The sequence below is a fragment of the Ovis canadensis genome, chromosome X (genome assembly GCF_042477335.2).
Source record: "Ovis canadensis isolate MfBH-ARS-UI-01 breed Bighorn chromosome X, ARS-UI_OviCan_v2, whole genome shotgun sequence".
NCBI lineage: Eukaryota > Metazoa > Chordata > Mammalia > Artiodactyla > Bovidae > Ovis > Ovis canadensis.
Genome location: NC_091727.1, coordinates 33,095,309 through 33,120,066, shown reverse-complemented (window position 1 = coordinate 33,120,066; position 24,758 = coordinate 33,095,309). Strand labels below are relative to the sequence as shown.

General features: G+C 36.2%; 1 protein-coding gene across 7 annotated transcripts in view; it reads left to right on the top strand.

Annotated features, from left to right (window-relative positions):
* The window catches only part of DMD (dystrophin), a 2,687,035-nt gene that overhangs the window by 1,205,632 nt on the left and 1,456,645 nt on the right, over window positions 1–24,758 (top strand). For all 7 annotated transcript variants that reach the window (XM_070291485.1, XM_070291489.1, XM_070291490.1 and 4 more), the window contains exons 22-23: window positions 17,165–17,310; window positions 22,423–22,635. In XM_070291485.1, the coding sequence (XP_070147586.1) occupies window positions 17,165–17,310; window positions 22,423–22,635 (359 nt within the window). The remainder of the gene's footprint in view (window positions 1–17,164; window positions 17,311–22,422; window positions 22,636–24,758) is intronic.

The following is a 24,758-nucleotide window of genomic DNA, read 5'->3' as shown; positions in this document are numbered from 1 at the left end:
ATCCAGTTTGCTTCATGTATAAGAATATCTAGCTAGGTGTCTTCTATCAATTTATATGAAGATTATTATAGCTGTAGCATACATGCGGCAATGGAAACTCAGCCAAGGACAAATTATTCTTTGGGCTGCATTTTACTATTGGATCATTCTAGCTATACCGTATCTTCTTTTTTCTCGTTTACTGGTAAAATACAACATAAGAGTGGAGCAATTATGCAAATACCTACCATATAACTAGCAAATTTTTCAGGATGTCTCTTTTGTCTTTCACCAATTTGCTCTTAGGATATTAATACACAGTCCAAATACCCCTACTCATCAGCCTACTTTTAAAGACAAAATTTCCTTTGACAAGCAGGTTTTTGAGCACTTTTAAGTATCAGCAGAAGGGTTTTTGAGTCACCATATACATATATGCATATGTATATATATGTACACACAAAGGAGTATAGAGTAAAACTGATTTCAAAGCATTAAGATAAAATTATTTTTAAAAAGTTATACTTTAAGTTGTTATGAGAAGCACAAGAGCATATATTTGTTTTCGACTAAGACTTTAAATTTGTTTGAACACATGCATTTTTAATTGCTTTCCTTTGTAAATATGCAACAAATTTACCACACAATAACATTTCTAGAATCAGTATAGTGTAATATATGGGCTTTCCTCACTTTCTAATGTTTTTTTTTTCCTTTTATTTCCTGGTGAGATCATGTATTGAAAGATGAATGCTTTTTTTTCTTTCCTTTTACTTCAAAGTCACTTTTTGCTGAGGAGTTTATTTTACTGATAGGGAATGAAGGAATACAACTTTACAGTCACGTCAGCTCCCTCTAGTGGATTTTAGCGTACTTGTTGCTGGGCTTCTCTAAAATCAATTGGGGAAAAGAATGAATGTCCTAAATTTTCAAACATTGACCTATTTAAGAATAATGCATTTCCATTATCATAAAATCCATAAACCTGCCTTAAAATCAAGTACATGTTGATGGTTATAATGTAACTGGTTGGCAAAGGAGCATATTCACAGAAACTTATTTTAATTTATATAAACTTATTAAGATTTAACATTTCTGTTTCTTTTAAAGGTATTCAAACTGTTGATGTGTGATAACATATTGTATTATACTATAATATAAATATATAATATACCTTCTATCTATACAGCTATCAATATATTCATCTATATTATCATATCTTCTCTTTATCTTTCATATGTATGGTGATAGTTTATAAAAAACTGCCAAATATTTTCACTCCATTTTTATCTAAATAAAATATTCTCCTTTCCACTGTAATAACCAAAATATCTCTAGCACTGTGATACAATCATTTGGAAAACTTGTTCTGATTCCTTAATAATCATTAATTAAATATGGATTATATATATTATATGCCATTTATATTTACACATAATTTATATGTAGTATATGTATTTAATATTATAAATTATGTATGTAATTTATAGTTGCATATATTATACATCGATTATATAATTTATATACATATTTTATGTAATTTATGCATATGTATTATGTACACATATAAAAATAGTGAGTAAAAAATTCACCATGTCAAGTCATATTACAGTTAAATTTGTTAACTAATAATTATTTTCAAGGAATTTGCCATATGTAGGTGTTCCCTAAACTGACACCAGGGAGTAAATCTCATTACTTGTATCACTACATGGTGCTTTGAACATATTAAGTATTCAGCGAATAAGAGCTACCACAAAGACCTGGAATCCATCTTGACTTTCATCCCCTCTTTCCTTTTCTTCACTAGTGTTCTCGCAGTTAAACAGAAACTTGACTTTTTAAGTGTACTTTGAATGGTAAAAATTGGTGTGAGGAATTGGTGGTTGGTACCTGGCAAAAATGATATGAAAAATAACACTAAAAGTTAAATGTGTTCTATATTGATAGCAATTTTTAGTCTATAAACAATAGTCTTATAAATCATCGTTCTTAGTGCTTAGAGGCAATGTATTAATGCTATATTAATAGCAGCATTATTCATGATAGCCTCAAAATGGAAGCAACCCATATGCCCATCAACTGATGAATAAATAAATTGAGTATATCCACACGATGAAATAATAGTCAGTAATGAAAAGTAATGAAGTACTGATACATGCTACAGCATGGTTTTCTTAAAAACATTATGCTAAGTGAAAGAAGCCTCTCACCAAAGACCATACATTATATGATTACATTTATTAGAAATGTCCACACTGTGCAGTTCTAAAGAGACAGAAATAAATGAATGGTTGCCTAAGGCTAGAAGATTGAAATGGTAGCATTGCCTCCCAAAGCAATTGCTAAACCCTTTTCTAGAAACTGCAAACCAGAAAGATCATTTTCTACCCTAGATGAGTTTGGAAAATAGCAAAAAATTTGTTAGGATAATCCATTATTATAACAAAGAAGAAATTAAATGTTCTTTTTAAATGTAAATATGGAAGCATTGTTTGAAATATGCTTTGAACTCCTTTCAGTTGTGAGGTGGAAATCATGTCAAGGAAATTATTATTTTGTTGTTGTTGTTTGGTGGTTTTTACCAGCCATTGGGAAAGTGGCAGCATAAATTATAACAAAACAAGTGTTTTCTTATTTTCTAAAACTTTAAGAGTATGTTCTTTTGTTCTTTAACCCTAGATTGCTGACACAATAGTTTTCTTTTCTTCTTTAAAAAAAAAAAAGTGACAAGAACTCATAACATGAGATTTATCTTCCTAACAAACTTTTAAGTGTAAATAAAGTGTTAAGTGTAAGTCAGTGTTGTACAGCAGATCTCTAGAATTAACTCTTGCACAATTGAAACTTGGGGGTTTCCTGGATGATGTGGTGCTTAAGAATCAACCTGCAATGCAGAAGACACAGGAGATGTGGGTTCGATCCCTGGGTCGGGAAAACCCCCTGGAGTAGGATGTATATTATCATATGTGAAACAAATCACCAGTCCAGGTTCGATGCATGATACAGGGTGCTCGGGGCTGGTGCACTGGGATGACCTAGAGGGATGGGATGGGGAGGGAGGTGGGAGAGGGGTTCAGGATGGGGAACACGTGTACATCCGTGGTGGATTCATGTTGATGTATGGCAAAACCAATACAATATTGTAAAGTAATTAGCCCCCAATTAAAATAAATAAATTTATATTAAAAAAGAAACCTATTCCAGTATTCTTGCCTGGAAAATCCCATGGACACTAATTCAATACATGGTTTTGAACACTTGGTGTGTGCCATGAAAATAATGGATACTAGGTATTTAGTGGAGAAAATTAGGAGGGAGATTTATGTCTTCATGGAGCTTATAGGAATAAAGATAGTGAACAAATGAATATCTAAATTATATTATCATAGATTATAATCACTTAGAAAATATTATTCTGGGGTGGTAACATTTGAGTCAAACCCCAAGGATATGCAGGAACCAGCTGTATAGTGAGTTAAAGGAAGGCTATTAGGAAAAATGGAAATACACAAGAATGTCCCAAAGTAGGGAAGTGTTTGACATGTCCAAGAAGACAGAAATGAGGTCTGGAGGGAGGAAACCAGCAAATAATGGAAAGATTAAGATAAAATCAGGATGGAGTTCATGCAGGCTATCCCCTAGATGCTCCTGTAAAAAGTTCAGGTTATATTTAAGAAGTGTTGAAATGTCTAAAAGAATTTCAATTAAAGAAATTAAGTAATCTGATTCACATTTCTGAAAGATCGAAGAAGGGTCAGAGCAGAAGTAGGTAGGTAGGGGAAAGGTAGGTAGGGGAAATGGTAGCCACACAGGCATCACCTTGGACTAGAGTTGTGGTACAGTAGATAAAGGAAAAGTTCAGGCAGCCCTTGAAGTCTGGAAAGGTGTAGTAGGAAGTACTCTTACCAAAAATTACAGAGAATCACTTTGGCTTCCTATGGAGATCATGGAAAAAAAAGTTTAGGATGGCCAGCAAAAAGTACTCCCTATGGCCATAATTTCAAGCTCTGTTGTTAGTCCCTACTACTCCCTGTTAAGATGCAGAGATTGAGAAGGGAAATAAAGGTTGACCTGAGTTAGCTCTTTCAGCTCCAGATCAGAAACTTGACCTTATTTACTTTTATATATAGGAAAGGAATTCTTTTGTTCTGGAAGACAAAATCTGTATCACTTTGCTTTTCAAGTCCAGAAAAGAAAAGAAGAAAAACTGTTTGTAAATGGTCCTTTTGTTTTCATACTGTTGTCTTTATCAATACCACCAACAGCATGAATAATGGACACATTTATTTAAGCTTAATATGTACTTCATGCCATGAGATACAGGAATTGCTCCCTGACCTTGAGAATCTTGAGAACATATGCTAAATACCAATGGAGCATGAAAAATAAAAAATGTTTTGAACACTTATTTAGCAGGAGTTCTTAAAGATAGGTTTGATGAACCAGAAGGGCTAATATTAAAAACAGTGGAAAAGAAGGAAAATGCAGCAAACCCCTCCACAAACACTTCCCTTATATCATAACAAAAATTTCAGTAATATAGAATTTATACTTACCACAGTCTTGGTTGTGTATGCATGCCAAGTTACTTCAGTAGTTCTGACTCTTTGAGATGCTATGGACTGTAGCCCACCAGGCTCTTCTGTCCATGGGATTCTCCAAGTAAGGATACTAGACAGGGTTGCCAAGCTTCCTCTGGGGGATCTTCCTGACCCAGGGATCCAACTAGCATCTCTTAAGTCCTCTGCATGGGCAGGCAGATTCTTTATCACTAGCACCACCTGGGAAGCCTACAGACTTGTTTGGAAAATTGTGATGGACATAGAAAGTGAACAGTTTGTTTAGCAGGTGATTATTAGAGCAATGATTGTGAAAAGATCCAGATTTCAGTTGGTTCATTGGTTGTTATTCAGTGGCTCCGTCATGTCCAACTCTTTGTAATCCCACAAACTGCAGCACACCAGGCTTCCCTGTCCTTCACCATCTCCTGGTGGTTGCTCAAACTCATGCCCATTGAGTCAGTGATACCATTCAAACATCTCATCCTCTGTCTCCTCTTTTCCTCCTGCCTTCCATCTTTCCCAGCATCGGGGTTTTTTTTCTAATGAGTTGGCTCTTCCCATCAAGTGGCCAAAATATTGGAGCTTCAGTATCAGTCCTTCCAATGAATATTCAGGATTGATTTCCTTGAGGATTCACTGGTTTGATTGTAAGAGTCTTCTCCAGCACCACAGTTCAAAAGCCTCAATTCTTCAGTGCTCAGCTTTCTTTATAGTCAAACTCTCACATCCATACATGACTACTGGAAAAGCAATAGCTTTTACTAAAAGGACCTTTGTCGGCAAAGTGATGTCTCTGCTTTTTAATACGCCATTTAGGTTTGTCATAGCTTTTCTTCCAAGGAGAAAGCGTCTTTTATATTCGTAGCTGCAGTCACTGTCTTCAGTGATTTTGCAGCCCGAGAAAACAGTCTGTCACTGTTTCCCCATCTATTTACCATGAAGTGATGGGACCAGATGCCATGATCTTCATTTTCTGAATGTTGAGTTTTAAGCCAACGTTTTCACTCTCCTCTTTCACTTTCATCAAGAGGCTCTTTAGTTCTTGTTTGCTTTCTGCCCTAAGGGTCGTGTCATCATAAGGGTGGTGCCAGAAGGATGGTGATTCATTGAAGACATGACTTTTAAAAGAATTCTGAGGTGATCTTGGATAAAATTCCTAGAAACCCATATGCTTTCCTCATGTCAGAACACATCTTGGACCCTTCATGGGAATGAAGTGTGAGCAGCAGGAACTTTTAGCAGAAGGAGTGGCATAAGTACAAAGACTTGACATTAGGGACAGGATTTGGTTGATAAATAGGGTATTTATGATGATAGGACTTTGGGCTGAAAGTTCATTGGATTCCAATCACAAAAGACCTTGGATGTCAAACTAAGTAAATAACTTATATGTTGGTTTTGGAAGTTCAAGTTTCCATACTTGTGATGTGTTGTTTTGCTAAGTTTTTTTTAAAATTAATTGATTTATTTTAACTGGAGGCTAATTACTTGACAATACTGTAGTGGTTTTTGCCATACATTGACATGAATCAGCCATGGGTGTACATGTATTCCCCATCCTGAACCCCGCTCCCACCTCCTTCCCAAGGAAGGTTCATATCAATAGTATGTTAATCACACTGTGAGTCCCCTTTTCTTTCTCAACATCTTCTGCCAGTGTTCACATTTTAAAGAAATGCTGGTACTATGTCATGGTTTATCTCATTTAATAAGGTTTGGAATTGCACAAGAAGGTCTTTTTTGGTTACATTGTTTCTCTGTCATTCTTTTAGCTATGAAGGATGGGAAAGAAGTTGGAGTATATTTGACATGGAATAAAAAGAAAGAGAACTTCAACTCGAAAGTTTTTCCAAAGTAGCTATATCAAAGAAGTAGGAAGTGCTGTTGGTTCAGTTAGCTTCTACACATGCACACAGAACTCATACAAGTCATCAGTAATTTCTACTTATAAGTGATGGAAACTTTAAATTGCAGTCAATTTCATATTCACAGCAGAAGTGTCAGTGTTTTTAAATGATGTCACTCTCCAGACTGCTAATAAATATTCTTTTTCTCTCTCCAAATGGATTACTTTCCCCATCTTCTATGTAAGCACCGCCTAATAGAAATATAAGACATATATGTAATTTAAAATTTCCTAGTAGTCATATTAAAAAACCAGTTAATTGCACATTTTCTTTGAACAGATACATCCAAATATTATCATTTTACCATAGAAACAGAAATTTAAAATTATAGATATTTCTACATTATTGTTTTGCTAAAGTTTCAGAATCTGGTGTCTCTTTGCACTTGTAGAACGTCTCTATTCAGACTAAGCACTTTTGAAGTGTTCACTAGACATCTGTATCTAGTGGCTACCCTATTGGACAGCACAGTTCTATATTCTTTCTCTCCCATCATTTCTGTGACATTTAAGTACCTTTCTTCTCTCTGAGTAGTTTTGTTTCAACATTTTTTTGGTGGGAGATATAGTTGTGATTATCTAAAAATTCCATATATAACCTACTGTTCTGAGATCTCAGCATTATTATGATTACTCTGTTTTACAATGTGAAAACAAATCTAAACTTTCAAAGTAGATCTGTTTACCTTGCTTTTCAGTTAGAGTTCTTTACCCCTTGACACAGACGTGTGTGTATCAGAAAATACAGCATTTAGTTCCACACATGGCTCTCTTTTTTTTTTTTTTTTAGTTAATAATTAAATAATCTTGCCTTGTCTGGGCTCTCCTTTGCTCACCTCTCCTTTCTATTCTCTGAAGTCCCTCACCTTTTTAAGCCAACTGGATAAAGCAGAGGAATTTTTAAACAAAAAATATAAAAGGCATTTTTAGATGTCAATTTGATCGTACTTGGTCATCACCATCCTTCACATGACTACACTGATGGACTGGGGATCAGTGGGACTTTTTTTAACCTTTCACGATAGGTAGAGTATACAACATGGTGACTCTTAATGTTTACTTTTGCAATAATCCACAACACATGCTTCCAAAACTACCATCACTTGGATTAACTTTAATTTGGTAGGATATATTTCCTTAGTCATAAAACATTAAGAAGGTATCTGTATTTTTAAATGGCACTTTAGCAAATAGAATTGTGGAAACTGTTGTAAGAATCTTTAAGATGCATGATTTATAAGCAATATATAGCTAAACGTTAAATACCCAGTCAGCTTTTCAAGGGCCTGGGCTGGGCCAAATGATGCCAATAGAACTCTTATAAATTTTTAGGATGGTTGGTTATTAAATTGGATATGTTTATTGTCTTATTGCTTTCAGTAAAGAGCAAGAAGTATCAGTTGAGTTTTAAGCTCTATTTCTATCCATAAAAGAAAGATTGGGATTTCTCTAAATGGGGTAGGGCTAGTTCTGCTATTGTTTTGGAATCACAAGGGCAGCATCCACACACATCTCATTGACTGGTAGGTAGAGCAGCTTATAGCTTGTAGCAGCAACTAGCTTCTGCACCAGACTGTTTTCTTTCACTCTAATCTGAAACAAAATTAGTAATCCTTCACTAGTATTCTCTATTACATCTAGTTTAAATGAGATCAACTATGTCTTTTATAATCACTGTTAAAATAAATAAACCGTGTGGTTTATAATCACTGTTCAGCTACTACAAGGTAAATCACATTGGCTAATTAATTCATTTTTACATCTAGGAGGCAAACATGAATAAAATATGTGTGGCTTTAATTTTCTTATAAATTAAGAGTCACATTTTATCTGCATACCTAGCCTCTAAGTCCTCGATTCATATGTCCCACTACTTCCTTAACCTTTTTTTATCTAGACATCCTAGTAAGTTCCAGAAAGATAAGCTCTTGGTGGGCAGCTATGCAATCAACAACCTTCTTGGTCCCTCTAATATCACAGAAAAGAACCAATACTTGTGGAGTTGCACCATCAGGAGACTCAGAATCATTTTGATATTCCCTGTTCTCCACCCACTCCCTCTCCCATTTCCATGTCTGTGCTTTTTATCTCCTAAATAGCTCTCACATCCAAACTTCATATTTATTATCATCACATAACTCCAAACTACTATGTGTGTTTTTTGTTTTTTTGTTTTTTTTTTGCCTGGACCACTAAATTATCTCCCCTATGTTCATTCTTGATACTAAGAAACCTGTATTCTACATTTCAACCAGAATTATCTTTCTGAAGGAAAATGTAGCCATCTCACTTTGTGTGTGTAATATGTTCAATGAATTCCATTTGCTCTTACTTTAAAGGTGCCTCAATGGCCCTGCATAATATGGACATTGCCTGCCTCAAATCACAGCCTCATTCATGCTTCTGTTCTTCTTACTCCATATTGCTGTCTCATGTACTGAAGACAGCATAGGCTTTCCTACCTCAGATCTTGTGTATATAATTCTCCCAGGAGCCCTAGCATAGCTAATTCTTATCCATTCATATCTTTCTTCAAAAGTTAATCCTTATAAGCTCTCAGTCTATATATGATGTTCCTCTTATTCACTGTCATAATACTCTATATTTCTCTTCTCTAAAATTAATTACAATTTGATCAAAACTATATTGAAAACTGCCTGGCTCCATGAGTAAAATAGAAGCTTCTGTGGTGGCTCAGATGGTAAAGAATTTGCCTGCAATGTGGGAGACCTGGGTTTGATCCCTGGGTCAGAAAGATCCCCTGCAGAAGGGAATGGCTACCCACCCCAGTATTCTGGCCTGGAGAATTCCATGGATTGTATAGTCCATGGGGTCACAAAAAGTTGGACATGACTGAGCGACTTTGACTTTCACAGAACAGTATCTGGATCTGTAAGTAAAATATGAAATTAATGAATTCAAGAACTCTCTTGTCCTCATTATTGCATCCCTAAAAGGTATAGAGGCCAAAAGATAATTGACAATCAATAAATACTTGAAATAATGAATTAATAAATCATATGTAATACAGTCAATATTAAATATACACAGATATTTATCATGTATATGAGAGAGAGTTGTTGTGGTTGTTTAATCACTAAGTCATGTCTGGCTTTGTGACCCCATGGACTGTAGCCCACCAGGCTCTTCTGTCCATGGGATTTCCCAGGCAGGAATGGGATTGGGTTGCCATTTATTTCTCCAGGGGATCTTCCCAGCCTAGGGATTGGACCTGCATCTATTTCTTCACTTGGTTTATAAATATTCTCAGTAAACTTTTAATGTTTAATGGCTACTTAGCATTTTATGGTGTCATTGATTTCTAATTTGTATAGCTATTATCTGGGCATGTGGGTTCTGATTTTTATAATTATAAATTATGCTGTTATGAATTTTATATACTATGCCTGTTTGGGGATTAGGGCAAGTACTTGTTTCCTTAGAACATTCATCCATTCAGCAAATATTGAGCACCTTCTGAGGGTGTAGGGCTTCCCTGGTAGATCAGATGGCAAAGAATCTGCTTGCAATGTAGGAGACCCAGGTTTGATCCCTGGGTCAGGAAGATCCACTGGAGAAGGGAATGGCAACCCACTCCAGTATTCTTGTCTGGGAAATTCCATGGACAGAGGAGCCTGACAGGCTACAGTCCATGAGGTCGCAAAGAGTCGGACACGACTGAGCGACTAACACAACACTCTCGCGTTGGCAGGTTGATTCTCTACCACTGAGCTAGAGAGAGAGAGACTGTTCTTTTCATGCAGTGGTGCTCATATTTCCATAGAAATCTAACATTCCTGGTTAGACTGTGATAAAAGTTGTTGCTTTATCCAATTTCAAAATGGTAGAATTTACATCATGATATTTTCCCTTTTCAAAAGAATTCCAGGAGAAAACAAAAACACGTGTGTGTGCATTTTCTCATCCTCTCTTTCTCTGTCTTTACAATATGAGGCGCACTATATGTTTTCTTTGCTGTTTGTTCATTTTTAGCCAGACTAATAAATGTTAAATTTAGAAATGAATTGTAGCAGGAAAAAAAGAAAAATCACTGAAATTAAAGAACATCTACCTTAGTAATCTAGAAACCACTGCAGTGAGAAAGGATAAGAGAGATAAATAAGAAAGTCAATTTGAGCTATTCAGAATTTAGAAGGCTCCATAGGAATTAGAAAGACTTACTAGTCTGAATTCTCCAGGTAAATTCTTTCTTCTCATGTTCAAATTCTATGCTTCACCAAACACATGTTTCCTTCTGTGTTGCTGGCAAAGCATTCTGTTTTTAAGCTCAAGGTTATACTCTTTAACCTGCAGTCATTTGTTCAATGAATACTGAGTCCTTGCATGGCAAGATAGTGGTCGCTGGGGCTAGGTCACTAAACTAAAACTACGTGTTCCTTGGTCTCGTAACGCTTGTAATCTTGGGAAAGATGCAGCCATTAATCACAAAATCATGGCTATTTTTATACATCTGAGATGTGTGTTTGGATGGAAAAGTCTAAGGCCAGGCCTCTGAAACTAAATAAAGAAACCTTATCCAGGCTGGGAAGATCTGAGAAGATTGGCTTGAGAATGACCTGCTGGACACAGAAGCTGAAAGATGAGAAGGAATTAGTGAGACTAAGGGTAGGACGTGCTGGCTAGCTAAGAATGACAGAAGTCCTGTGTCCATGGAGCACAGAGACAGAGAGTTATGCAAAGTGAGCCTAGAGAGGTCAACAGTCTAGAAGGACCTCTTAAGAGCCATGGAGAGGATTCCAGACATTAACAGGAGAAAACTGAAACCATGCTGATGGATTTTATGCTGTGATATAAAATCATACATCAGTTTTGCGTTTTTAGACACTGAGCAACAAAGATTGAAAGAAAGCAAACGTACACATGGAGAGACTAGGAAGGCTCTTTCCTTGTGTGGGTTTTTGCTTGAGCTAAATAAGTTACCTCTGAGATACTAACAAAGGCATTTGATCTTTCCACAAGTTGCCCTGTCTTCTCTCAGAATAGAGTGGGAGTTTACTTTAGCTCCCAGTGGGAGGACTTGACGTCTTGAATCGGAATACTGATCAGAAGCAGTTATATAGAAAAAGATCAACAGTTCAGAAACTGAAATATTTCCCTTCTCATTAAACTGAAAGATCAGAAGGAAGCTAAAAAAGGGAAAATAAATCAGGGCCTCCCTTAGAAGCAAAGTGGACTGAAAGGTGAGATTGGAGCCCATTGGGTAACTATTCCCACAGCTCTTCAGATGTAAGGATTTCCTGGTTGATGAACCCGTAGAGGGGTAGTGAGGTAGGCAGTTCAGAAACTATGGACTCGCTAGGTCTCCTTTGAGTTCTGCTGCTGCTGCTGCTAAGTCGCTTCAGTCATGTCCGACTCTGTGCGACCCCATAGACGGCATCCCACCAGGCTCCCCCATCCCTGGGATTCTCTAGGCAAGAACACTGGAGTGGGTTGCCATTTCCTTCTCCAGTGCATGAAAGTGAAAAACGAAAGTTTCAGTTCTAGCTCTCCTCAAAGCATCGCACCTGTGAAACAGCCAGGCATTTACTCAGGATGCAGATAACGAGGAAAAGAAGTGTCCAAATATCCCCAATCAGAATACAGAATAAGATTTTCCATCCATGCAACATGGTATGTAGAGCCCACAAGCAATGGTGGTCTGGATTGAGTACTTCATCAGGGTTTTGAAGAGAACCTGACTTTGTGTGATATAAACTATTCATTGAATAATGCAAGATAATGCATGCTTTGTTAACATATTGTTTAAATTAACAGAAAGAAAAAAATATTAATACCAGATTGTGGTTATTTCCTAACATCTAGCTAGAATTCTGTTCATTAATAGAAGAAAGATTGATCAAATGTATCATTTAATAATTTAGAACGTTTCAGTGTTCATCTTCTGGATTTTAGAGATTTTTGTTGTGTGCTGCTCTGTGTTGAAAATAATGGATTTTTTCACTTTATGGCATTTTGTCTGCTTCTCTATTGATCGATCGATTGATTGATTGATCTCCTTTCCTCCCTCCTTTGATCTATTACATGTAGGTGGATGCTGACTGAGGTTTGGACAGTCTGTAGTATTATAAAATAAGTTAAGTAACCATTTTTTAATTGTATTGTGCTATGCTACCTTATCACTTTGGTAATAAGCCAACAAATCTGAAAATCTTTATTTCCTCATTTAATGTAGGTACAATTACACTTATAATCTTTCCCCAGGATACTACTAATACCAAGATTATCCTCAGTATAGTCTAAACACTTTTCCAAATACATAGTTAATATGCTGTGTAATATAATAAAGTATGCCTCATATATATTTTAAATGACCACTAAGTATTAGTGAAGTCGCTCAGTCATGTCTGACTCTGAGACCCCATGGACTGTAGCCTACCAGGCTTCTCCTTCCATGGGATTTTAGTATTATCCAGTACTAAAGCAAGGCTGTTTAAATAAACCTAAACAAAACAATTTGATATTTTTTGATACCATTTCCCTTATTCTTTATCTATTATAATTTGATTTTTCATCTGATCATAACTCTCTTTGTAGGATAAAGTGGGAAAAAACTTTCAAATTCACTCTGTGTGTGTGTGTTAGAATATTCATGTGCTTGCATAGTATGTGTTCATGTGTGGACATTTTGTGTGTATGTGTAAATTATTTCAGAGCAATATCTTTGGTTTGGCTATGTATCTGGTTCTCTCAAATAAAATTAGTTCAAAGGAAACTACTCCTCTCTGCAAACGAAAGAACATGAGTATCTCTATTCAGTATTATTAACCTAGATGAAACTTTGTGTTAAACTCTTACAGTTTTCTGCTTAGCCCTGAGTGTGTCCCTTTCACTTTCTTGTTATCTTGCATCTCCCTTCTAGCTACTAATAATAGCAAATATACTATGTACCCAGCAATGAATGCAGTAATAAGCAAATATAGAGACAAATTTAGAATAAAATGAGGCATCTTATTAAGGTCTACAGAGGCCTTCTGTGGTCATAGTTCCCAACGACTCCCCTACCCGATTATCCCCCCACACTCTACTTTGCTCACTTTGTTCTTGCTACACTTGCTGTGTTCTCCCATTTTGAACTGTTAGACTTGTAATTGTGCTAAGTCACTTCAGTCGTGTCCGACTCCATGGACTGGAGCCCGCCAGGCTCCTCTGTCCATGGGATTCTCCAGGCAAGAATACTGGAGTGGTTTGCCATTTCCTCCTCCAGAGACTTGATATTACCTGGAAACCTTTCCTCTCTGTATTCATAAGGCTCCCTCCTTCAGTGCTTTTAAGTCTGTTGTCAAGTGGTACTTCCAAGGAGAGGACTTTTTATTGACTATGAGTCTGAGGGAACTCCGGGAGTTGGTGATGGACAGAGAGGCCTGGCGTGCTGAGATTCATGGGATCGCAAAGAGTCGGACACGACTGAGCGACTGAACTGAACTGAGTCACTTTCTATCCTTTTTAATTTTAGTTTATATTTTTATTCAAAGAGTTTTTGTAACATATAGGCTTTTTTCAAATAATGAAAAAATATAAATCTCCATTGCATACTGAACTGCTTAAGAAATGGAATATTGCTAAAACCACTGATGTACTTGATTGCTCCTGTCAAATTCCTTTCCCTCCCTCCATGCCCACCCTCACCATCATCTCCAGGGAGATCTTTTGTCTGTCTGTTGTTCTCAGTGCCATTCCCTGCTCTTCCCATGAAAACTACACTTCCTAGGATTCTTTGTTTAAATTGGCTACCTGCTTGATTTAGTCAGTGAAAGACACTTGGAGGATACTGAAGGTGAAAAGAGAGAATCTACAGTATTCTCTTCCCCTCTCATTGTTTAAGGGTGCATGTCCATCACTGACTGAGAATGAATCCTCCATTTCTAGCTCCCTCTGGAAACAGTATACCTCAAGGACTCTGCATCCCCAAAGAGAAGCCCCCTGTGAATTCAGCTCCTGCTGGGTGGTTCCAATTATTGGTTTCTTGTGACACAGTCTCACACCTCCTCCCTTTGTCTCTCTGATCTTGAAGATGATAGTGGCTTCCATTGCTAATCTGTTGATTACTCACCAACCCTTGTGTAAATCCTCATTTACCCCAAGATTTTCATATCTAATTATCTATCTTAAATTCCTTTTTATTGCATTTTCCAGAAGGATCTTCCCCACTTGTTTCTGATTTCCCCATTTATTACTATTAGTCATTACAGTCTCTTGATTTGTTTGTTAATTTCCTAACTCACCAATTAGATTTTGAGCATCATGAAAGCCAAGACTTTGCTTTTAAAATTTTTACTTCTTGCTTTCCTGGTGCTCAGAGCACTGAATAAATATTGGCTGAATGAAGGCATAATAAATGACTTCCATTAATCCTCCCCAAAGTATTTCCATCCCTGTTTTTATAAATGAGGTCAAAGATGCTCCAATGTTAAGTAATTTGCCAAAGCTAGTGAATGGAGAACCAATTCCAAGGCACAGGCTTACTGAACTGCAGAATCAGACTTGCTAATTGTCATGCTACACAGCCTGTTTCTGTACAAACAGAATGGAGAAGCAGTTCTGTTCAATGTTCATGAAAGAACCTGTTGATCTTTTTCAAATAAAAGTAACCCTAATATCTTCATCAATACTTTATATACTTATCTTTCTCTCCGACATATATTAATCCTCTGGATAAAATGGAACTGATGCGTATCACCTGTAGCATGCTTCTGATAAATGTAGTTTCCCACTCATTGCCCCAAGGGAAAGTAGCATTGTTCGATTCAACATACCTCCTCTGTGTCTCTACCCATAGACCCATCTCCTTCTAACTCTGCTTCATCATAACTAAGTACTCCTTTACTTCAGTACTATTCCTGAGAGTCATCTTTGTTTTTATAAATAATTACCTAGCATTCAAATGTATCTCATCAATAGAGACAGAGACACATTATTTGTATGAAAGAAAGCAGGGAGGTCTAAAGTACCACAGAGACCTTTTTTTTTGTTTGTTTGTTTGTTTGTTTGTTTTTTTATTTTATAGTTTTATTTTATTTATTTATTTTTTTAATTTTAGTTTTTTATTTTTTAAATTTTAAAATCTTTAATTCTTACATGCATTCTTTTGACATCCTTCCATATGAAATCAAAAGTGCTCAGATTGACAAAGGCCTCTAAAAATAAATTTGGGCATGAACTGACAAATAAATATAAGTCCATTGAGTACAATTCTCAGTATCCCTCTCTAACACACTTTCTAAAAATGTACTTTCCATTTGAAAACGCCACTAATTAGCATGCAAAATACTTTCCTACATTCTTCTCCTTAAGTTTAGAAGGAATTGGTATATAGAAGTGAAACCCATACACTATCTGTTAAAAATAATATGGTTTAAATAATGCCATCTGATCTAGTGATTTGAGATAGTATTTTGTACTGTGGCTTTATCTATTTAGGACAATTATCAGCCATTATCTCTTCAAATATGGCTCCTGTCCCACATCTCTCTCTGTGATTCTGGGATACATTTATGTTCATTTTGCTGTTTTTTTCTATGTCTTTTATTCTCTCATCTTTATTTTCCATTCCTTTGTCCCTCCATGCTTCATTCCATATCTATTTCTGGCCTATCTTCAGATTTACTAATTCTCTGTTTAGCTTTATCTAATCTGCTTTGAAACCCATCCACTGTTTTGTTACTTTTCACTTATTGCATGTTTAGTATAATCTCTTTTTTAACCTCCTTAAACCACTTAAGATCATTTTTATCATTTCCAGTTTTCTAACAAAATTCTCCACCTTGAACATGGTCAGTATAGCTACTAGTCACATAATCTGTATGGGTGTGTGTGTAAAATACAAAATAATGTATAGTAATAAATAGTGTATATAAACATATGCATTTTAGATTTTAAGCGTATATAACTATATACAATGCACACATTGTACTTTCCCATATATACTTTTATTCCCTATGTATAATTGGAATGAATGTATGTGTGTATACATACATATACACATGTTAGAGAAAATGCATTGTTTGTTGGTGGGTGTGACTGTAAAATTAAATAATATTGGCTGAAATCCTGGCTATGACACTTACTAGGTGTTTGACTGTGAGCAAATCAGTTGGCCTTCTTTTATAACCTAGGTTTCCTCAAATGTAAATGGAAGAAAAATGCATGTCTCAGAGGTTTATTGTAAGAATTAAGAGCTATAATATGTGTGATCATTATTAAAGTTTCTGACATACACTGAGCGCACAAAAATTGTTTCTTTAGTAAGATAAGATATGAAATGATATAATTTAAAATATCACCTGCTGTAGATAATGGTACTATTTTTCCCCAAGGCAAATAATACAGAAAGAGGATAGCCTTCAATAGCCTTCAAAGTCAAATATACATGAACTCTACTTGGATTATCGAACAACCATTTGTGTTACCTTGGGCAAGTTACTCAGCCTCTCTGTTGCTCCATTTTTGGACAAGTTACTCTGTTGCTCTATTTCCTCAACTTAAAAAGCATTAATTTAACCATGCAAATCTTGCAAGATTGAATGTCATATATGCATAGTTTCTGTCATAATCATATTCTACTCTATATTTTCAGATTTTCACACTTTGTTAATATTTGTAATTAGTATGATTGAGTTTCCTGGCAACTTAGAAAGACAAATGAAAAAATTTTTAATGGTTAAATGTTTCTCTGTTTTTTTCCCTTTCGATAAAGTTTTGGACACTTTACCCACCGTGCGGTATCAGGAGACCATGAGTACCATCCTCACGTGGATCCAACAATCAGAAACCAAACTCTCTATACCTCAGGTTACTGTCACTGAATACGAGATCATGCAGCAGAGACTTGGGGAGTTACAGGTCTGTGACTTCTTATAAATCTTGATACATCTCTCAAGTCTTGCTCATCTATCAAGCAGTCACATTGTTATAACCTTAATACAATACTAGAATTAAAATAATCGTGGCAAGTATGACAGTTGGCCAGCTGAAAAAATGAAGGCTATAAAAGCATAATATTTAATGTATTTGTGCTCTCTCCTTAAGATAAAGATTCCGTCTTTGAAGACAATGATATGATCTATGCATGATACATATTCTTTCTTGCTTAGTGTGTATTTTCAGAAACATAGATTTTGATTATTATAAAAGCTCTGGTATTATTTCCTCCCCTTTGCTTGCTGACTTATAGCTCATATTTCCAACCAGAAAGTGGTAAAATTAATGTAGTTTTAAAATTAGTTTTAATTTAAACTCGTTTGATGTAATATTGTAATTAGTTTTTGGAATTCTATTAAGTGTATTTTAACAGTTTTATATTAGGAAATAAAATACTAATATTGGAAATGAAAGATGTAACTTGTATGCGATTTTAGGATGCTTTCCTACTAACTCTAAAAAAACCTGTGGTGTATATCTAATCACATTTTATTTTGTAAGGCATTAAAACACATTTGTGTATTATATTTTAAGAACTGAGATAATATGTCCACATTTTCTGAATTGAGAAAACAAGTTAAAACTTTAACTTTGTTGTATCAGTTCTGTTTTGGGAATTGAATACTATTTACTAAAAAAAATAATTTTAGAAGTATTTCTTCAAAGAAATCTCTAAACATTTCCCAGTATACATCATTCTAATTAAACCATTTCCTCTACTATAATACAAAGCAAACTATAACTGTTTAATCTTTTTTCCTTTTTATGTTGTTATTTCCAACACCTGGAATAATTTTAAAATTTACTTTGAGAGTTATGTGACTTAATAGAACTATAAATGTAAAAAAACATAGCAGTACACAGGTATAGGATTAGGGGAGTGGGTTAAGTATATAAGAAATGGTACACAGATGAATGGAAGAGTATATTTCCATTCATAAAGCAGTGATGAAGGGAAAATTATAACTATTATTGAGAAAATGAATTATTAACTTACTGAAAACAATGAAGTCAGAACCTTGTGTCAACTGTTACACCAAAACAAACTACTACGTAGATTAAAAATTCAAAAAGGTTTTAACAGGCATAAATTTTGTAGAAAATTTTAATAAACCTCTTTACAAATATATGATGGGGGAGCACAAAAATCAGTGGAAGTGATCGCAGCACTGTAAAAGTACCAGTGAATGTGAAAGTGAAGTCGCTCAGTCGTGTCCGACTCTTTGCGACCTGTGGACTGTAGCCCACCAAGCTCCTCCGTCCATGGGATTCTCCAGGCAAGAATACTGGAGTGGGTTGCCATTTCCTTCTCCACAGTAGAATAATATTCCGCCTTAAAAACAGAAGAAAATCCTGTCAAAGGCAACAATATGGATGAGCATCATGGATATTCCGCTGCTGCTGCTGCTGCTGCTGCTCTTGCTAAGTCGCTTCAGTCGTGTCCAACTCTGTGCGACCCCATGGACTGTAGCCTACCAGGCTCCGCCATCCATGAGATTTTCCAGGCAATAGTCCTGGAGTGGGATGCCATTTCCTTCTCCAGGGGATCTTCCCAACCCAGGGATCAAATCCGGGTGTCCGGCATTGTAGACAGACGCTTTGCCATCTGAGCCACCAGGAAAAGTACCAGAGCAAATCTTAAAGAAAAACAAAAGAAGGAAAACATCTGTCTGAGTAAGTCATTAATCAGGTAGTCACCAAAAAAAGAAATGACTATTATTCCTATGAAAAATTGTAGCTCAATTTGAGAAGGATGTACAAATTTACAAAATGGGATATCATTTTTACATGTGAAATTGCAAAAATAAATACATAAATGAATATAAGAAAACAGTCAGATATAGTGAATATACCAGTGGTTGCCAGAGGAGAGAGGGGCAAAATGAGAGTATGGGATTAAGAGGTACACACTATCATGTGTAAAATAAGTACAGTGCTGCACTCAATATGCCAGCAAATTTGGAAAACTCAGCAGTGGCCACAGGACTGGAAAAGGTCAGTTTTCATTCCAATCCCAAAGAAAGGCAATGCCAAAGAATGCTCAAACTACCACACAATTGCACTCATCTCACACACTAGTAAAGTAATACTCAAAATTCTCCAAGCCAGGCTTCAGCAATACATGGATCATGAACTTCCAGATGTTCAAGCTGGTTTTAGAAAAGGCAGAGGAACCAGAGATCAAATTGCCAACATCCACTGGATCATCGAAAATGCAAGAGAGTTCCAGAAAAAAAATATATTTCTGCATTATTGACTATGCCAAAGCCTTTGACTGTGTGGAGCACAATAAACTGTGGAAAATTCTGAAAGAGATGGAAATACCAGACTGCCTGACCTGCCTCTTGAGAAACCTGTATACAGGTCAGGAAACAACAGTTAGAACTGAACATGGAACAACAGAAAGTTCAAAATAGGAAAGGGAGTAGGTCAAGGCTATATATTGTCACCCTGCTTATTTAACTTATATTCAGAGTACATCATGAGAAATGCTGGGCTGAAAGAAGCACAAGCTGGAATCAAGATTGCTGGGAGAAATATCAATAACCTCAGATATGCAGATGACACCACCCTTATGGCAGAAAGTGAAGAACTAAAAAGCCTCTTGATGAAAGTGAAAGAGGAGAGTGAAAAAGTTGGCTTAAAGCTCAACATTCAGAAAACTAAGATCATGGCATCTGGTCCCATCACTTCATGGCAAATAGATGGGGAAACAGTGGCTGACTTTATTTTTCTGGGCTCCAAAATCACTGCAGTTGGTAATTGCAGCCATGAAATTAAACGACGCTTGTTCCTTGGAAGGAAAGTTATGATCAGCCTAGACTGAATATTAAAAAGCAGAGACATTACTTTGTCAACAAATGTCCGTCTGGTCAAGGCTATGGTTTTCCAGTGGTCATGTATGGATGTGAGAGTTGTACTATAAAGAAAGCTGAGTGCCAAAGAATTGATGCTTTTGAACTGTGGTGTTGGAGAAGACTCTTGAGAGTCCCTTGGACTGCAAGGAGATCCAACCACTCCATCCTAAAGCAGATCAGTACTGGGTGTTCATTGGAAGCACTGATGATGAAGCTGAAACTCCAATACTTTGGCCACTTCATGCAAAGAGCTGACTCACTGAAAAAGACCCTGATGCTGGGAGAGATTGAGGGCAGGAGGAGAAGGAGATGACAGTGGATGAGATGGTTGGATGGCATCACTGACACAATGGACGTGGGTTTGGGTAAACTCCAGGAGTTGGTGATGGACAGGGAGGCCTGGCATGCTGCAGTCCATGGGGTTGCAAAGAGTTGGACATGACTGAGTGATTGAACTGAACTGAAAAGAGTAGAAAAGTTAAAATTAATTTATACAAGTAATAATGAAAAATGGTTAAAAGAACTACAGAAGCAATTAAAATCTATGTTTTTAAAAATTACTTAATGACATTTACTTATAATTACTTTAAATGACATTTACTTTACAATTACTTAAATTAAAAGATGCTTACTCCTTGGAAGAAAAGTTATGACCAAACTAGATGGCATATTCAAAAGCAGAGATATTACTTTGCCAACTAAGGTCTGTCTAGTCAAGGCTATGGTTTTTCCTGTGGTCATGTATGGATGTGAGAGTTGGACTATGAAGAAGGCTGAGCGCCGAAGAATTGATGCTTTTGAACTGTGGTGTTGGAGAAGACTCTTGAGAGTCCCTTGGACTGCAAGGAGATCCAACCAGTCCATTCTGGAGGAGATCAGCCCTGGGATTTCTTTGGAAGGACTGATGCTAAAGCTGAAACTCCAGTACTTTGGCCACCTCATGAGAAGAGTTGACTCATTGGAGAAGACTCTGATGCTGGGAGGGATTGGGGGCAGGAGGAGAAGGGGACGACAGAGGATGAGATGGCTAGATGGCATCACTGACTCCATGGACGCGAGTCTGAGTGAACTCCGGGAGTTGGTGATGGACAGGGAGGCCTGGCGTGCTGCGATTCATGGGGTCGCAAAGAGTTGGACACGACTGAGTGACTGAACTGAACTAATGACATGGGAAAAGGCTCACAATAAATTGCTTAGCTCAAAATGTATGTGCATACTATGTATTGTGTAAATAATCAAGTGTAACAATTTAATAAATAAAATAATAAATTTAAAAGAACTTATATATCACAAAATAAATATTATGTAACCATAAGATTATGTGTTTTACTTAATTATGTGTATGTGAGTATAAAATATGATCAGCTATTCAGTAAAAAAAACCCTGGAAATTTATCTAAAAACAGTTGTATGTAATGGGTATTTTTGTCCATTTTAAAATCTTAAACCTTTATTACTTTTATAACCAGAAAGTAACATTTAAATAAATACAGAATAGAGCAATCCTTAATGTATGCTTTCTTTTATAAGGGGTGGAATAGATTATACAGTACAAATGTGAAATGAAGTTTATAAATTCTCCCCAAAATTATCTGAAAATTTCATGGTGATACTACAAAATAGAACAATGTTTTTGAAGAATAAGAAACTTCCATTAAATGGCATGGGTAAACTATCTATATGATCTAGCTTATTCAGAGTTGTGTTATCACATATATCAATCTTATTTAGTTAAATTTCTACCTATGAAGATTAGAAATTATCTTACTAAAGGCTTATAATTAAGTTTACTTATAATTAAGTTAAACTCCATTAATTGAATCATACATGCAGTTATTAATATACAAATAAAATGTAATGAAATTAGGTAAGCTGAAGCTCTTTGTTTCAATAAGATACAGTTTTGTATATATTCCACTTTGTTGATAAGAATAGGCATAGATTTATAAATATAATATTACTAAATAATGTGTAAATTACTCATGATTGAAAGTAGAATTTAAGTTGCTAATTATTTCACATCTGTTGTTACATCATTTATTATTTTAAATATTTGAGCCACACAGCTTTCATTTTAAGTACATTTGATTTATCTGAAACTCATCAATGAAGTTGAACAATTAAGCTCATTAATATTCATCAATTAGTATAAAGGCACTTTCTTTTTAATTTTGAGGCTTTACAAAGCTCACTGCAAGAGCACCAAAATGACCTAAACTATCTCAGCACCACTGTGAAAGAGATGTCAAGGAAAGCACCCTCTCATATAAGCCAGAGATATCAATCAGAATTTGAAGACATTGAGGGTCGATGGAAGAAACTCTCTGCCCAGCTGACTGAACGTTGCCAAAAACTAGAGGAGCAAATGGCCAAACTCCGAAAACTTCAGGTAATTCAAGATTTTACTTTTTATATTGATTTTTGTTTGTTTCTCTCCTAATGAGGAGTTATACAATTAAAAGACATAGTCCCTTAAAGTCAGTGATAAGGCCAAAAGATACAAATTTGTCTCGAAGGACAATAGTTTGCCTATTGATTTTAAGAAGGCATTAAGAATTCTGTTTCTTTGATTTTCTTTAGAATTAGCTTTTTTCCACCATTACCAACAGGAATTAAAAAACTTTTCAGCTCAATTCAAAGCCCATCTTCTTTTTAGTCTTGTTATCCTGTAAATAATTATTTAGCTTATAAATAAATCCACTTGTGATGCAAGAGACTGCTTGCAGTGCAGGAAATTTTTTTTTCCTGAAAAATGCATTGTTATTTTGGTTGTAAAAAAAAGAATACATATATACACACACACACACTCACACATACATACATATATATACACACAGGCTAACTCACATATGTCGGCTTTAATTATAACATGTTATCTAGAGCTGGGGGACGTGTTTGTTGGCTCAGAGGTAAAGAATTTGCTGAGTGGATATGTGTGTGTGTGTTGTTGTTGTTGTTGTTCAGTTGTGTCCAACTGTTTGTGACCCCATGGACTGCAGCGTCCCAGGCTTCCCTGTGCTTCACTGTCTCCCAGAGGTTGCTCAAATTCATGTCCATTGAGTCGGTGATGCCATCCAATCATCTCATCCTCTGTTGTCTGCCTCTCCTGCTCTCAATCTTTCCCAGGATGAGTATCTTATCCAATGAGTCAGTTCTTCGCATCAGGTGGCCAAAGTATTGGAGCTTCAGCTTCAGCGTCAGTGCTTCCAATGAGTATTCAGGACTGATTTCCTTTAGGCTGGACTGGTTTGATCTTGCAGTCCAAGGGACTCTCAAGAGTCTTCTCCAACACCACAGTTCAAAAGCATCAATTCTTCGGCACTCAGCCTTTATGGTCCAACTCTCACACCCATACATGACTAATGGAAAAGCCATAGCTTTGACTAGACGGATCTTTGTTGGCAAAGTAATGTCTCTGCTTTTCAACACACTGTCTAGTTTTCTCATAGCTTTCCTTCCAAAGGGTAAGCATCTTGTAATTTCATGGCTGCAGTCACCATCTGCAGTGATTTTGGAACCTAAGAAAATAAAGTTTGTCACTGTTTCCATTGTTTCCCCATCTATTGCCACGAAGTGACGGGACCTGGTGGCATGATCTTAGTTTTTTGAGTATTAAGTCAGCTTTTCCACTCTCATCTTTCACCTTCATCAAGAAGTTCTTTAGTTCCTCTTTGCTTTCTTCCATAAACGTGGTGTCATCAACATATCTGAGGTTATTGGTATTTCTCCCGGCAGTCTTGATTCCAGCTTATGCTTCATCTAGGCTGGCATTTCATATGTATTCTGCATATAAGTTAAAGAAGCAGGGTGACAATATACAGCCTATACGTACTCCTTTTCCTATTTGGAACCAGTCATTTTTGCAGGTCCAGTTCTAACTGTTGCTTCTTGACCTGCATACAGATTTCTCAGGAGATGGATAATGTGTTCTGGTTCCCATGTCTTGAAGAATCTTCCACAGTTTGTTGTGATCCACACAGTCAAAGGCTTTGGCATAGTCAATAAAGCAGAAGTAGATTTTTTTTTTTTCCTGGAACTCTCTTGCTTTTTCTATGATCCAATGGATGTTGGCAATTTGATCTCTTGTTCCGCTGCCTTTTCTAAATCCAGATTGAATATCTGGAATTTCTCAGTTCATGTTGTGTTGAAGCCTAGCTTGGAGAATTTTAAGCATTATTTTGCTAGCTTGTTAGATGAGTGCAGTTGTGTGGTAGTTTGAACTTTCTTTGGGATTGGAATGAAAACTGACCTTTTCCAGTCCTATGGCCAGAGCTGAGTTTTCCAAGTTTGCTGGCATATTGAGTATAGCACTTTGACAGCATCATCTTTTAGGATTTGAAATAGCTCAGCTGGAATTCCATCATCCCCACTAGTTTTGTTCATAGTGATGCTTCCTAAAGCCCACTTGATTTCATATTCCAGAAAGTCTGGCTCTAGATGAGTGATCACACCATCATGGTTATCTGGGTCATTAAGATCTCTTTTGCATAATTCTTCTGTGTATTCTTGCCA